At 40.1% G+C, this 13751-nt stretch overlaps 1 protein-coding gene across 5 annotated transcripts in view; it reads right to left on the bottom strand.

Annotated features, from left to right (window-relative positions):
* Positions 1-13751, bottom strand: part of znf512b (zinc finger protein 512B) — a 30822-nt gene that overhangs the window by 5838 nt on the left and 11233 nt on the right. For all 5 annotated transcript variants that reach the window (XM_088608221.1, XM_088608223.1, XM_088608222.1 and 2 more), the window contains 11 exons: positions 12854-12982; positions 11346-11518; positions 10345-10571; positions 9259-9330; positions 7598-7729; positions 6940-7064; positions 6025-6117; positions 3952-4050; positions 3295-3477; positions 2282-2482; positions 663-764 (listed from right to left, as the gene is read on the bottom strand). In XM_088608221.1, coding sequence (XP_088464347.1) covers positions 663-764; positions 2282-2482; positions 3295-3477; positions 3952-4050; positions 6025-6117; positions 6940-7064; positions 7598-7729; positions 9259-9330; positions 10345-10571; positions 11346-11518; positions 12854-12982 — 1536 coding nt within the window. The remainder of the gene's footprint in view (positions 1-662; positions 765-2281; positions 2483-3294; positions 3478-3951; positions 4051-6024; positions 6118-6939; positions 7065-7597; positions 7730-9258; positions 9331-10344; positions 10572-11345; positions 11519-12853; positions 12983-13751) is intronic.

Raw genomic sequence — 13751 nt, 5'->3', positions numbered from 1 at the left:
GCTCACACAGGGTGTCACACGTTGCACCGAGAATAATCAAATTTTCTGGTGAGCATGTTGTTTGTTCATGGAAACCTGACTTTGATTTGGCTTGAGCTAAACGCCTCAAGAAAAATTCTAACACATGGAAACAACCCCATAGTCTCATCAGTGAAGAGCTACTGTACATTACATTCAAGAAGCAGAAGTATGGAACCTAATTCCTTTTTCTCCCTTTTTCCCCAAAGGGTACTAAAAATGTTCAATGTGTGCATTAAATGCATTAACAGGAAAATTTGCCTAAAGAAAATATCACCAACCCAGAAGCACACTCTACACAGCCACAACTCCATGCATCCATTATCTCTGTGTGAACTGAGCCATGTACCCAACAGCTGTGAGGCAGCAATGGTAAAATATTTTACAGCCCCCAGTGATGTGTTTCCAGCTGTGTACCTTGGTTACACTGGGCTATTAAAGAGTATGCAGTGGCAAGAAGACTATTTTGGGGGTGGTTAATTAACAAAGGAACTATTATTACAAGCAAAAACAACACTTGAGAGAGAAACAGAAAACAATCAGCCTTTTGTACAAACTGAACAAAAGGAAACAATGGTAGTGAACACTAACCAAATCTCTCATGATTTCTAAACTACACAAGCCTTGTAGATGTTATGACTTACATTGCTGGGGCAGCAAATGAATCCTTTCTCTTTGACTTCATTCTTCCAGCTTTCAAGCATCTTGGGGTTAAACTTTGGAAGCCCTGGGCGAGTATAGTTGAGCTGAAACAAGAAAAGTGATTTATCCACTTATACTAACAGTTACTGTACCTTGTGCAAGTTCGGTTTCTAAAAAAACACTGAATATGACAGAAAGGTTAAAATACAAATAACCAACAACAGAGAGAACGGCTTTAAACATCATTAATAAATAAAATTGAGAGACTTTCAACAAAGCAGTTGCCGCCAACAAAATCGACAACACTAAACTATTATGTGAAAGTCAAATGGCACACTTAAAGATAAAGACTGATTTGGAATTTGGTACCAAGTTTATGCTGTGGATGTGGTTAACAAGAATTCCCCGTTTTAGAGTAATATGCCTCAAATAAAATTCTAACACACATGGAAACAACCCCAGAGACTACTGTTTGTAGGTATTACAGCCTCATCAGTGAAGAGCTACTGTACACATAATAAGCATTAAAACTAGTAAAATGCTGTTGATTTTCTACTTTATTTCCCATGCTTTCCTGCTGTATCTATGTTTCATCTGTGTAATAATAATTAATAATTCTTTACACTTAAATAGTGCTGTGTACACTTATATAGCCAAAGTGCACCAGTACACTCACCACACACACCAGCTCAGTGGGGAGGAGAGCAGAGTGATGAAGCCAGTTCAGACATGGGGATTATTAGGAGGCCATGACTGGTAAAGGCCAGGGGGGAAATTTGGCCAAGACACTGGGCTTGCATCCATATTATTTTCGAGAAACGCCTTGGGATTTTTAATCACCACAGAGAATTGGGACCTCGGTTTTATGTACCGTTTTTATAGTACAGTGTCCCCGTCACTATACTGGGGCATTAGGACCCACACAGACCGCAGGGTGAGCACTCCCTACTGGTCCCACTTACACCTCTTCCAGCTGCACCCTTAGCTTTTCCAGGAGATCTCCCAGCCAAGTACTGGCCAGGCTCACACCTGCTGAGCTTCAGTAGCAAATCCACTATAAGCAAATAGCAACTGCGCATAGAAAAATGCATTTCAGTTTGTCATGAGTAATGACTCTGAGCAAGCAAATCTATATATAAGACCTTATAAACTTATAACTGCTCTATAAACATTATAACAATTAATGTACAGTACTTATGTAGGTTTTGATTCATATCACCTATCCCGGTCTGTAAATGTTCTGGTACTTCAGCTTGCTATAAGAACCAGAAATCCACTTAAGACATCAAAGGAACCTGTTATACAATCTGAACAATATCTCTTTACATGTAGTAAAAAGTATAAAAGATCTGGTAAGAAGGAAGATAATGCCTGGTGTGAAGAACAATGTAGAAGCAGCCCTGCTCCTCTGGAAATATTTTGGTGGTAGTGTGGCTTCATGCTAAACGTCTGTACTAATAGGCTAAAATCCTCACATAAAGGTGCAAGTCTGGCACAGATATAATAAGATTGGCTAGAGGTACAGACAGGCCCTGAAAACGCTCTGTGTGTGTACGCAAGAGAGCGGTCTTGGTGGGACCAGCTGGCGAACAGTCTCCACGATCACAAGCACGGCTCTTACTCTTTTGCTGTCGGGGACCAGGTCGTCCTTCATGCGGCGCTTACTCCAGTCCTTGGCCAGCTCGTCCTCGGCTATCTCCTGCAGGTGGAAGACAGCCACCTGGGCGGACCGGCGCCGGACCCTCCCGCTGGGGGTCCGCTCAAAGTCCTCGACCGGTTCTTCCGCCACCTGGTGCTCCTCTGGCTCCGGCTCCTTTGGGCTCTACAAGACGCACGCGGCACGGATCTGGTGACGCACTGCTCTGCACTCTCACTCCCACTGTGCCCGGTCAGCACTGCACACAGCATAGCATGTGTATCGAAGGAGAGCGGGCCACTCACAGCCACCCAGAGAATTCAGGAACAAGCACGGCTCTGTTCCCTGTCATGGCAACTGTAATGCATATGGTTGTGTTATGTAGGAATGTAAGAAAGGTTATAAATGATAGGAACCATTCACCCCTATCTGGTCAGTCTGGGAGTTATCAGCTTATTGATCGAAGGATCTCATCCAGCCATTTCCTGAAGGAAGCCAAAGTATCGGCTTCAACCACATGGATGGGTAGTTTATTCCAAACAAAATACCCATCCATGGGTAAAGAAGTGCCTTTTGTTCTTGGTTTTAAATGCACTTCCACATAGTTTCCACTTGTATCCCCTGTGTCAGCTTTGTTGTCTTTGTCAGTGCCATTGAGCTTATACCTGTGTCTGTTCAAGACTAAAGAGATTCAGTTCTTTCAACCTGAACAGGTTTCAACAGGAATGTGTGTCCCAAAATGCTCAAATATAGTTTCTGTGACTCTAGCTTGTCTTTGCATACAGACACAGCAATGTATGCACGACAGACACCAGGATACAGCACGCAAAGGTCTTTCACAGATCGATTCTTGCAGCACAAATGCACTCAGAGAGGTTGTACTCTGAGCAAGATTTTAACCCAACATGCCGGCAAGATCCAGACTCTACAGACAAAAAGACTCTACAGACACCACTTCACAGTGACGCATTTAAATGAAAAGTTGTTATGCTTCTTACTGTCAAGACTCTCGCAGTTGTGTGCTCGCATCGAATGTGATAGTCATGGCCAGCTTTGGACTTGTATGTTTTCCCACAATGTTCGCACTTAAAGATAGGCTTCTCTGTGTCAGACAGCTCCTTCCCACAGCGCCTCTGATGATACTGGTAGCCCATGAGACTTGAGAAAGTGGCTGTGCAGCCCTAGGGGAAGACAGTTAAGAGCAGGTTGCAGAAAAACACCTTGAAGAGACTTGTGTGTACAGGCACACAACAAAGCAGGCAAAAACATACTTCCCCAATCTTGCAGAAATCACCATGTTACAAAAGGCATAATGTGCTCTCAAATTAAGCAACACTTTCAAAGGACTTTCCAGATTTGCAATTTTATTTCAGAATTACAGATACATAATTTTAAGTATCATGCAAATTAATATATTTCATGAGTGTTATGTTGGGAAGCAGCAATAAAAACACTGCCTTGTCTGATCAGTCTCCTTGTTAAAGTAACAAAGGAGGCAGAGTGTTTTCTAGGCACTCAGCTTCACTTATTGTTGTTGCTATTGCCTCTTGTTTTTAATCTGGTCTCACTGGCAAAGGACAATGGCAAGTTGCTTTCTTCTTGTTCAGTTCTTAATTTGGCTGCCAGTTAAACCGCAGGCATGCTTTGGCGTGTACCTCATTGTGACACTTCAGCTTCCCCATTTGCTTGAGCACTCGGCGCAGCCTCTCTCTCTCTTCCTGCCCGTCCTGAAAGTGACCTTCGTTCACGACCGGCTTCGGAAACAAGGCAACATCACAGTTTTCACCACAGGGGTAAAAGACATGCGTGCGGAAGGAGTTTCTTTTTTTAACGCACATGCACAAAACACCACTGATAGGTAAGACACATCTGATTTCAGATTTTCCTCAACAGTTACAAAAACTGTTGTCAATTGAGTTACTTGTGAAATTTTATTCACATGTTGCCTCTACAATAATTACAAGTAGATTTGATCTTTACCCCTTGATCCACAGATGTCTTCAAAGAAAACCTACATAATGGAGTCTTTTAGACATGGGTTTTGAAATATGAAACACTGGATGAGTTAGGTTTATTTAGAAATACACAATTACTGTATAGAACTTACTTGTGGAAAAGCTTCTTAACCAAGATCTAAGTAACAAAAAACAAACATTTCAACAGACTATTTAAGGAAATAACTATTTGCCAAATGCCAAATATCAAGCACGCTATTGTTTCTGACAAACCTGTCTTTACCGGTTATATAAGAGGCACACTACACACATTTATGCCATACTAATCTCTTTTTGAAACCTGTAACCAAATAAAAAAGACTTTCAAAATGCCATTTTACATTCTCAAATCTATGTAATGATTTTATCATCAAAAAGGCAGGCATGCTAATAACAGACAAATCGAGTATGGAAGAATAAGACGTTGAAAGAATGCTGACAATCCTCAAGAAAGTAAAGATTAAGAAATGTCTACAGCTTATCTGATTTGAAACCTGATAAGGTGAAGGATCGCGAGTCAATACAAACGAAGACAAGAAACAGATGTAAAGACTGGACCTTGGGTTTATATTTCCATGGAAAACACCATATGGTTCAGTATTTCCCATGGAACAGTCTCTTTTTTTCCTTCTGGAAAACAACAGAAGGCAAGAGAGCTCCTTCCAGCGGTAATGAAAACAAGACTGAACGCATCTCACAGAAAAACTCTGCTGCTTACCCTGCGGTATACCACAGCACATGTTTAAACCACAGCCTCTATTGTGCATGGGATTTGGAACCACTAGATCACAATAGCTTTGAATCAATAGTAAATGACTGCTCTGGCTGAAAACCCTTGAACAAGATATACCTCTGGGACTGGCACTGGTACAGCTCCATCATCAAAGAGCCACAGATGTTATTTGCCTATCTCTGCAGCAGCAGTGATGATGCGTCACATTATTTCTGCTTCTCAGATCAACATCTGCCCCAGGCAACAGCACTCATTGGGAATACAAGCCAGTCTCCAGACAACTTTCGAAAACTTGTTTTTCTGTTGTAATACCTCAGCCCTTCGGCTAGCTTTCTTATTCCTCCCTGCCTGTCAAACAATTCCATGTCTGCTGCTTGAAAGTTTGAGCAAAAAAAAAAGGAAAGTGAACTTTGACTGTTTATTCCAATATAATTTATTATGCATCTGTAGTGGAGGCTGTGCATAATTTATCATGGACTCAACTTATTAGTTTTAGTCTGTTCTTGTTTTTGTGAGGATGTGAACTTACCCCTCACCAGCTGAGGCAAATTCATCATGGATTAAGAAGACAAAGATACATCTTTTTTTTTCATAAACGGAGGTGCCTCAAAATGTCAAAACATTAATACTGCAAATCGTCAGTAAAATTCTAAATTTCTAATCTCTTTTTACTTTACTACTGTCAAGCTACCAAAACAAGAATCGTCAAACACTTCTTTGCACAAAGAATGGTGGGTGACTGGCACAACCCACCTAGCCATGTTGTAGAAGCTGTTTCCACTGGGATTTTCAGAAAATTGCTGGATAAAATTCCTTGGATCCGTTATCTTTTAATAACATGAGAAAAAAAGCCTGGCTGAATGGCTTCCTTTTGCTTGTAACTTATGCTATTAATATTTTCTCATCCCATGTGGTATCTCAGCAAGCTAAATGTGGCCCCCGATCTGCAGATTTCCCACCAGCGACTTCCACAAAATGCGTGTGCAGGTTTACAAGCTCACCTTGTGACTGTGCTCCGCCATGGTATGGTAATTCAAACCCGCTTTGGACTTAAACTGCTTCTGACAGTGCTGACACTTCAAGGCATCCTGAAGCTGAGAACAAAAAGTTTAGATCGATCACTGCCAGTGGAGACTGCATTTCAATCAGTGCTGCACGGAATTGCTAAAGTCTTAAAACTAATCTGCTTTCTAATTGAATTATATGGTGACATCCTTTTAAAAATATAAAGGACAAACTTCCTTTATATTTTCCAAAAGTCCAATTTTGAACGTACATTAAAGGTTGGGGATAAAGTCAGCTTGTGGCTTTCTGCGTTAAAGAGCAAAGCGGCATCATTATATACAGTACTATATCACCCAAATACAAAAGCACTGAATACAGCGAGACTAATGAGTCCCTTGCCGCAGTGTGTAACCAGGTGAGACTGGAACTAAATGTGTGCTTCTGAAGTAAACAAAAGCAGATCCCAAGAAGAATTGCCAGAACAAGGCTCCCCTCATAGTAATATCCATTCATCCTGGGGAGGGTCACAGAAGCCTGAAGTCTGTACTGGATGCTGGGGGTACAAGCCAGAACTACACCCTGTGAGGTACACTAGTCCACTGCAGGGGACACACACACAAGAACAATTTACAGACACCAGTTAATTTAGCTGCCTTGTCTTCTGGAGGTGGGAGGAAACCAGAGCATCTGGAGAAACCCCAACTGAGCCCAGGGAGAGCATGCAAACTCCACACAGAAGACAATCTTGGCCAGAGCTGAACCCAGGACCCAAGAGCAGTGGCACTAACAACCATGTCTCACCTTCGTAATACACGTTACAAATTACATGAAAATGGAGAAAAAAACGAACTTTCTGGAAAAATTCCACAAAAGATGTAAAAGCTAGCGCCTAAGTACCTATGGCTGCATACCTTCTGGCAGATTTCCATGTGTTTCTTGAGGCCGAGGACTGTTTTCCTTGAGACCAGAGAACAGGTGGGGCAGACGATCTCACCTCTCTCTGAAATAGCATGCTGCCACTGTGCTTCCGGGCTCCCTGCGGAGGAGAGGGAAGACAAACAGAGGCATTATCATGGCAACAGAGAGTGGGCGTGGGGGAAGGGGGGTGGGGGGCGGTCTTTGTCTACCTGACACTGCAGTAGAACACGACTGATCCGCTCAGCTTGGGTCAATGCGATGTTTTACTCAAACACTGGTACAGATAAATTTGTTCCCCCCACAGACCCATTAAGAAACAGCTTGATGGAATTCTCTCATTATCATGCAAGACGGACTGAATGGTCCTTAAGCTCTCATAACCTTATTGTGTTCTTCATCTGTAACAGTTTTAAATATTTATTCTCCTGGCTAAGAGTGCCAAGTTTATAGATTATAGCTGATGAAAAGGCAACCTTTCTTTTTAATTAATTTCTGTGGAATAAATCAGTTTGTATTTTACTTGATTAGTTTAGAAAGTCTTCAAAGCGAATGTCGTTGTTGGCCTAACTAGTGTTTCAGAAGCCTTGCCTTCAGGAACAGGCACGGACAGTCACAGGAATCTGCTTGTGTATGATAAGAAAATATTTTTACCTGCAGAAAAAGTGCTTGATTCTTTTCTCAGAGTGGAGGCCTGCAGTTTCCTTATCGCTTCTTCATGAAAAATGTTTCCATCGGATTTCCTGGCTCTGGAAGCCTTCATTTTGTCTTCCGATTTACTCAGTCCTTTAAGAAACATTGGTTCAGAAACAGCAGGTGAAAACAAAGGAACGTGCAAATGCTGTGATTCAGGCCTGGATTTGTTTTTCACTATCACTTTCATGTTATTTTAAATTAAAAGAATATATATTTTAATTAAAATAAAAAAATATGTTATGGTCAGAGTGTAAATTTTGTCAAATAAAAAAAATCATTTAAACAGTAATACCTGACAAAGGGAGAACTCCCCTGTTACATATTAGGCCAAGGCGTAATTATTTGTCTTGGGCTGAAGGTGGTTTCTTAATGAAAGACAAACTTGATGTTAGTTGTTGCAGAAAAATAAAAAAGTCCATTAACTGTGTGCAAAATGTTGAGCTAATACTGAGCTGAGCTAAGAGTCTAATAAATGTGGGTTACGTTTTTAATGACAAAACTAGTAGATCTAATAACGATGATTTCAGCTGATGCACGTAAAGGATATACTGTATGTATCGTTTTTTATTTACAGTACCAACACTTGTGTATTACAGTACACAAAACAAATGTATAGAAGACTGGTGGTTCCAGGACTCTATTTCCAGAAGATGTTAAACTATACATTTCTAAAAAAAGAAAGTATACAATGCAGTAGCAAGAAAATAAATGTTTCCATTATTGTCAAGAGTCAATTACTTATGGTCCAAAAAAGCATGCTTAGGTCAGACTCTGGTCATCACTGCCTCACACCTGGGCGATGTCATTAGTTAACAGTGATCAGGAACACCAGAGGTGACAAGGCCTGAACCTACCAAGGTGTGTTCAACTTGTAGAGGAGCAATGACCTTTAACCCTTGACCCGATACCTGCCAATTTCCATGTTGACAGTAAGAGCCACGACATGCCTCCAGCAGATTCCCACTGGCACTTGTAGCATGAAAAAACATTGAAGTGTTCTAACAAGTTATGCTTCAGAGGAGCACATATGGATGATTATCATTTCCCCAGTGCTGATACGTGGGTCACAGAAGTGAGATGAGTCAATTAGCAACCCACAGTTCCAAATTAGTGAGGGTAAAACAGAAGGAAAAAAAAAGAAACGATGAAGCTATTTAAGGGTTGTACAAAATTTAACAAAAAGCTTGCAATTTTTTTCCCAGTCTGCAGATGCTGTTATTTGCAACAACCCCCTGAGAAATTACAACTATTATCTCCTGTGGTAAAACAGTGGAAAGCAAATCGAAGTGTAGAAATATAACATGCAGCACACTCAAGCATGATAAATCCAAAGTGAGTGTGGTGAAGAACTACGAAGCAAGGCAAATCACGCCAAGGTCTTGAGAAACACTGGTTGCAGGAAAATGAAAGGAACTACAAAAGAGTGTGAGTTCTGTTACTGAGAAGACAAAGAGAACTTTTATAGTTGGGTAATGTGTTATATTATTTAATTTTATTATTAATTTTATTGAATAATATATTATTATTTTATTTTGTAACAGGAAAAAGTAAATGCCTAGAAAATCCCATTAATTAAACAAATGCACTAGGTTGTATTAGGACTGGAAGCTGGAAAGTACCTTTCATTCCAAACGTTCCTGAAATGGAGGGTTGCTCCCCTGTGAACTTCTTTGGAGTTTTCTGTTTCCTTCCTGGCTCAAGTGAAGATTAAAACAATCAGGTCAATCGCTTTCTAATAACTATATAAAAAGACAACAGGTGCCTGTGGTTTCTGGATCTCATTCACAAAAGGTGCAGACTGAGGCTCTCTGTGAGTGGGCATCTGGAAAGGTTTCTGAAAGAAAGTGCCCTTAGAAAGTTAACTGGGTTGTTTGTGATCTTTTATTCATACTGAGGATTTAAAATGGGTTACAATGTCATCTCTCCTTTAGTTACTTAATGCAAATATGTTTGTTTCAAATTTGAGGACACAGTACATGAGAAATCTCACTGCTTTTTTACAAATGTTAACTTATGGGTTCAATATCTTAACTAATAATAAAACCAATGTGATATGTAATTAAAATTAGTATCTCAGGTTAATTCCTCCTTTTTTTTCCAAGATACAGTAACAAAAACATGCATACATTTACGACGTAGACACAACATACAGTATTTAAGTATGGGTTGCATTTTAACCTCTTGATTAGAAAACCACTCCTGTTTTAATTTAAACACTGTTGCAAGAACAGTCCATCACTTATCTAACTTCTACAGTTTTTACATGCTAAAAATGTAATATTCCTCGTGTAACAAATATGTTCCTCATATAAATCTGTCAATCTTTTAATGTACAGTAAGTGCAAGCAAAGCCTTTTAATGCCCAAGTCTAATAGTATAGTGGTGCTGCTAAGAAGCTCAATTGTACTATACATCCAAAAATCCTCTGTGATAGTTCTAAGAAAGTTCTTTCCTAAAGTGTTTGTGGGATGAACAACCCACATGAAATACTACATTCAATAAAACAAAGGAGAAAACTCTTTTTGTAGTTGTTCTTACCAGGTAATGGAGACCAGAGTTTGCAAACAAAGTGTGTGTTGAACTACAGGATAAACTACGGTCTCCCCAAACTGTACATGGCAAAACCAAACTAGTCTCTTTTGAGCTCCCTAGTGCTGCCACAGCCCCGCCAGGCCCTGCTAGTCTACGAGGTGCAGTAATCTTACTGTGCCTTGTTCGCTCAGGGTCCTCCTCGGGAAACAGAGAAGGCAAGCTGCCTGCCTCGCTCTCACTGCCTCCGGGGGTCTTCGGCGACGCCTCAGAGGAAGTGGCCTGTGAGTGTTTCTTGTCAGCCTTCTGGACCACGCAATCCCCATTCTGAGAAAGCTGACCCACCTCCTGCATCTTCTTCATTTTACACATACCTGGGGCTGCATCTGCGTTTTCTGCAGCCCTGGAGGGGAATAAATACCCAAACGAGTAAGTAAATGAATATGACTTACAAAAAAGGCCTAAAGACGTATGGTATTACTGTAACAAGTGTTAGGATTTAATTTGCTCCTGAACAAGAACTTAGTAAATCTGTTTAAACTGCAAACAGATACAAGGCAACATTCATTTCTTAAATAAACTGCATCCTCTTTTGTAGTTCTTTCATACACAATTAAGGTAACATTTGGTTTCACGCTATTTCACACTTACCAGTGTTCAGAGACGTAAACCTGTCTGGTCTGAAGATGATCTTGGCCAATTATTTTTGGAATTGCCAATTGTTAAGCAGCTCAGCTCACCTCTGTGACTCTTGTATGAGCACAGCAGGAATGAGGACAGTGCAATCTTTACTCCAAAGCATGTACTTCTTAATGCTGATGTTCATGTTACAGCAAGTGAAACCCACAGCCCCTTGCAGGAGACTGAGCATCAGATGTGAGAGTAATGTGGCTCTCCCTGACAGCACAGGCAAGTCGCAGGGGTCACTGCTGCACAGTAAGACAAGACATAACCTGGGTGACCTATGATCTCCAAACCAAGGCAGCACTCAGCCAATTTTGCAATGCTTCTTGGGGAAACACAGTGACAACAGGGCACTGTTAAAGGCCAGGGCCTTTTTATAGGTCGAGAGAACTCTCTTTCCCTAAACCAACATTTGAATTTTCTTGTTCTTTTAAATTTAATCTGCAACAGCTGTGCAGCTTTAAAATGAGGGCATACACGAAAAGACAAGCACCTTTTCTTAGCATTCCCCTTGACTGGTGTTTTCTGCACTTTGTTATCAACTTTCGGCTCCTGCGAGGCCTTGTCAGCATGGTTCCAGGCTTTGTGCTTCTCCAGGCGGATTTTGGATGCAAAAACAGCTTCACAATAAGGACACCGATGGCTCAGTTTCTCTGCTATCGTAGCCTGAGAAAAAGGTAAACATGTAAAAAAGGAGGGTATGATAAAACAGTGGCATTAATGTTGTGAACGAGAGGAAAGCAGGCTTACTCAGTGCCTAACGATTCAATGAAATCACCCAGCCTGTTTCGGAATGATCCAGAATCTCCGTATGGGCTTGCTTGTTCTTTGCCTCCACAGCTCTGAGAAAACAAAGTCTACTCTGAAGACTTGAACTGTGTTTAGCCTGAAGTGCAGGCCAGGACTCTCTGTTTATCTTAATCAAATCTCCAATAAGCCTTTTTTTTTGCTACAGGGTAAAAAGGTTGAATCTGTTAACTATCTGACATGGCCATTTTGTCTAAGGAAAGCCTCATAGCTGCTTTATTGACTTCACCCAGTGCTACAGTAGTATGTTTCTTTGTTGCTATATACAATCGTCTGAATTGCTTCATGCTATTTTTTAGTTTTGCAATAATGTGCCAGTGAGCCTTTAGCAGCCAAAATAGGTTTGCGAAATTGCAGATCAGTCTCACTGAAAACAATTTTTATGATATTAAACATACCTGTTACAATATAGATTTTAAATTCAGAGGTGCACAGAAAAAAATCTGCATGGGTCATGAAGTGAGAGTTCTGCTTTCTCTTTCTTTGGGACTTCAGAGACACATGCACTTTGTCTAAATCAAAAGGGTCAACCTCTTTGGTATGGCTATAGGTAGAGACTTGAAGCCACATTCATTCCATTCTCGTCCTGTTCACACAGCTTGTTCTAATCTGGAACACTAAAGTAACTGACAGAATTCTTTTTGACCTTGTTAGGGCGCTGCCATATTGCCCTAAGCAATTCATATGGCACATCAGCTCATGTGAAAGCGGAGGGTTTAATCAATCTAGTTTTCAATTATAGTGAGGTCACAAGGCTTAACAGACTTTTGCCCTAAGACTGACCCTAAGTCCAGAGGACTTCAGCACATGCATATTAATGCTGCATCAAAAATACCAGCCTGCATACTGGAGTTTTAAGTTGCATTCATTACACATGGTCTTCTGAAGGACTAAGCACTACTTATTTCTAGATAAAGTGCAGCAAATGAACAATGAACTATGGGTTGGACTACCTAATAATGTAAAATATAGAAGTTCAAGTGGTAGTAAAATATATACATAACATATATATATTACACAATATATAATATATATACACTTCCCATGTTACCCAATTCTCAAAGCTAAACCATTTACAAAATGATTTTTATCACTGTTTGTTTCTTGCTTCACTCAGCCGAGCACTGATGATTTAACTAGGCTTGCCTTAAACTTAAATATATGAGATCCACAACACTGAAAATCCACTCTTACCCCCTGACAGCGCTGGTAATGGTACTTTAGTCCATAAATACTCGGGAATTCTAGCCAGCACCCAGAGCTGGGGCATTTTACCCTGGAGTGATTCTTAAACTCTTCTTTCCACGAAGCCATCACAGCAGCCTGCAGAGCAGAAGTGAGAGATTAGAAATAGCTAGTCTCTCAAAACAAATCCAGTATGTTCCTTATGAATATAGTTGCTGATTCAACTTTACTTTAATTCCAGTCACATTACTTTTCCTTGGTTTGCTTGTGGTTTAGTTTTTCTACAAAAATGCTAAATATAAGATCTCAATATCTCAGTCTAACTGATACAGCAATTCCTTATCACTTTACAAAACTCAGAATAGTTTGGAAAAGTAATGATAAAGAGATTTTAGTAAATTCACATTATTATGTACAGTACCTTCTGTGTCAATAGTACATAAACATTATTTTAGATATGTTACATAAAAACCCCTATAACTAATAATGTCATCTGTGACACAACACAAGAATAACTGTAATTTTGCACCAATTTCACTTTCAAGCCAGGTTAATTTGCACAGAAAACTATAAGAAAAATTAAACCACTCAATCTATTTTCACTTTTATGGAGCAGGACAATGCATGATTAGCAAATCTAACAAACCTGATACACAATACCAGTATTTCCCTTCTTTCAGCACTCCCTACATTACAAAATACCGGAATTGTTTACTTGAAGTGAAATTCAAGATTGATATTCGTTAAAACTATTTACAGAAGGTTAACTATGCTTGATAATTTATTAAGCTTTCTTTAATCTCAAGGTTACTTTTTAGTCATCTTTTGCATAAAACATCTATTGCTTTTATGTCCAACTTAACTGGGAAACAAACCTCCACTGTACCACAAACGTAAAATTTGCAAG

Source organism: Lepisosteus platostomus, chromosome 15, assembly GCF_059453375.1.
Source record: "Lepisosteus platostomus isolate fLepPlt1 chromosome 15, fLepPlt1.hap1, whole genome shotgun sequence".
NCBI classification, from domain to species: domain Eukaryota; kingdom Metazoa; phylum Chordata; class Actinopteri; order Semionotiformes; family Lepisosteidae; genus Lepisosteus; species Lepisosteus platostomus.
Note: the sequence above shows the minus strand (reverse complement) of the source record. Positions and strands in the feature narration are given on the sequence as shown.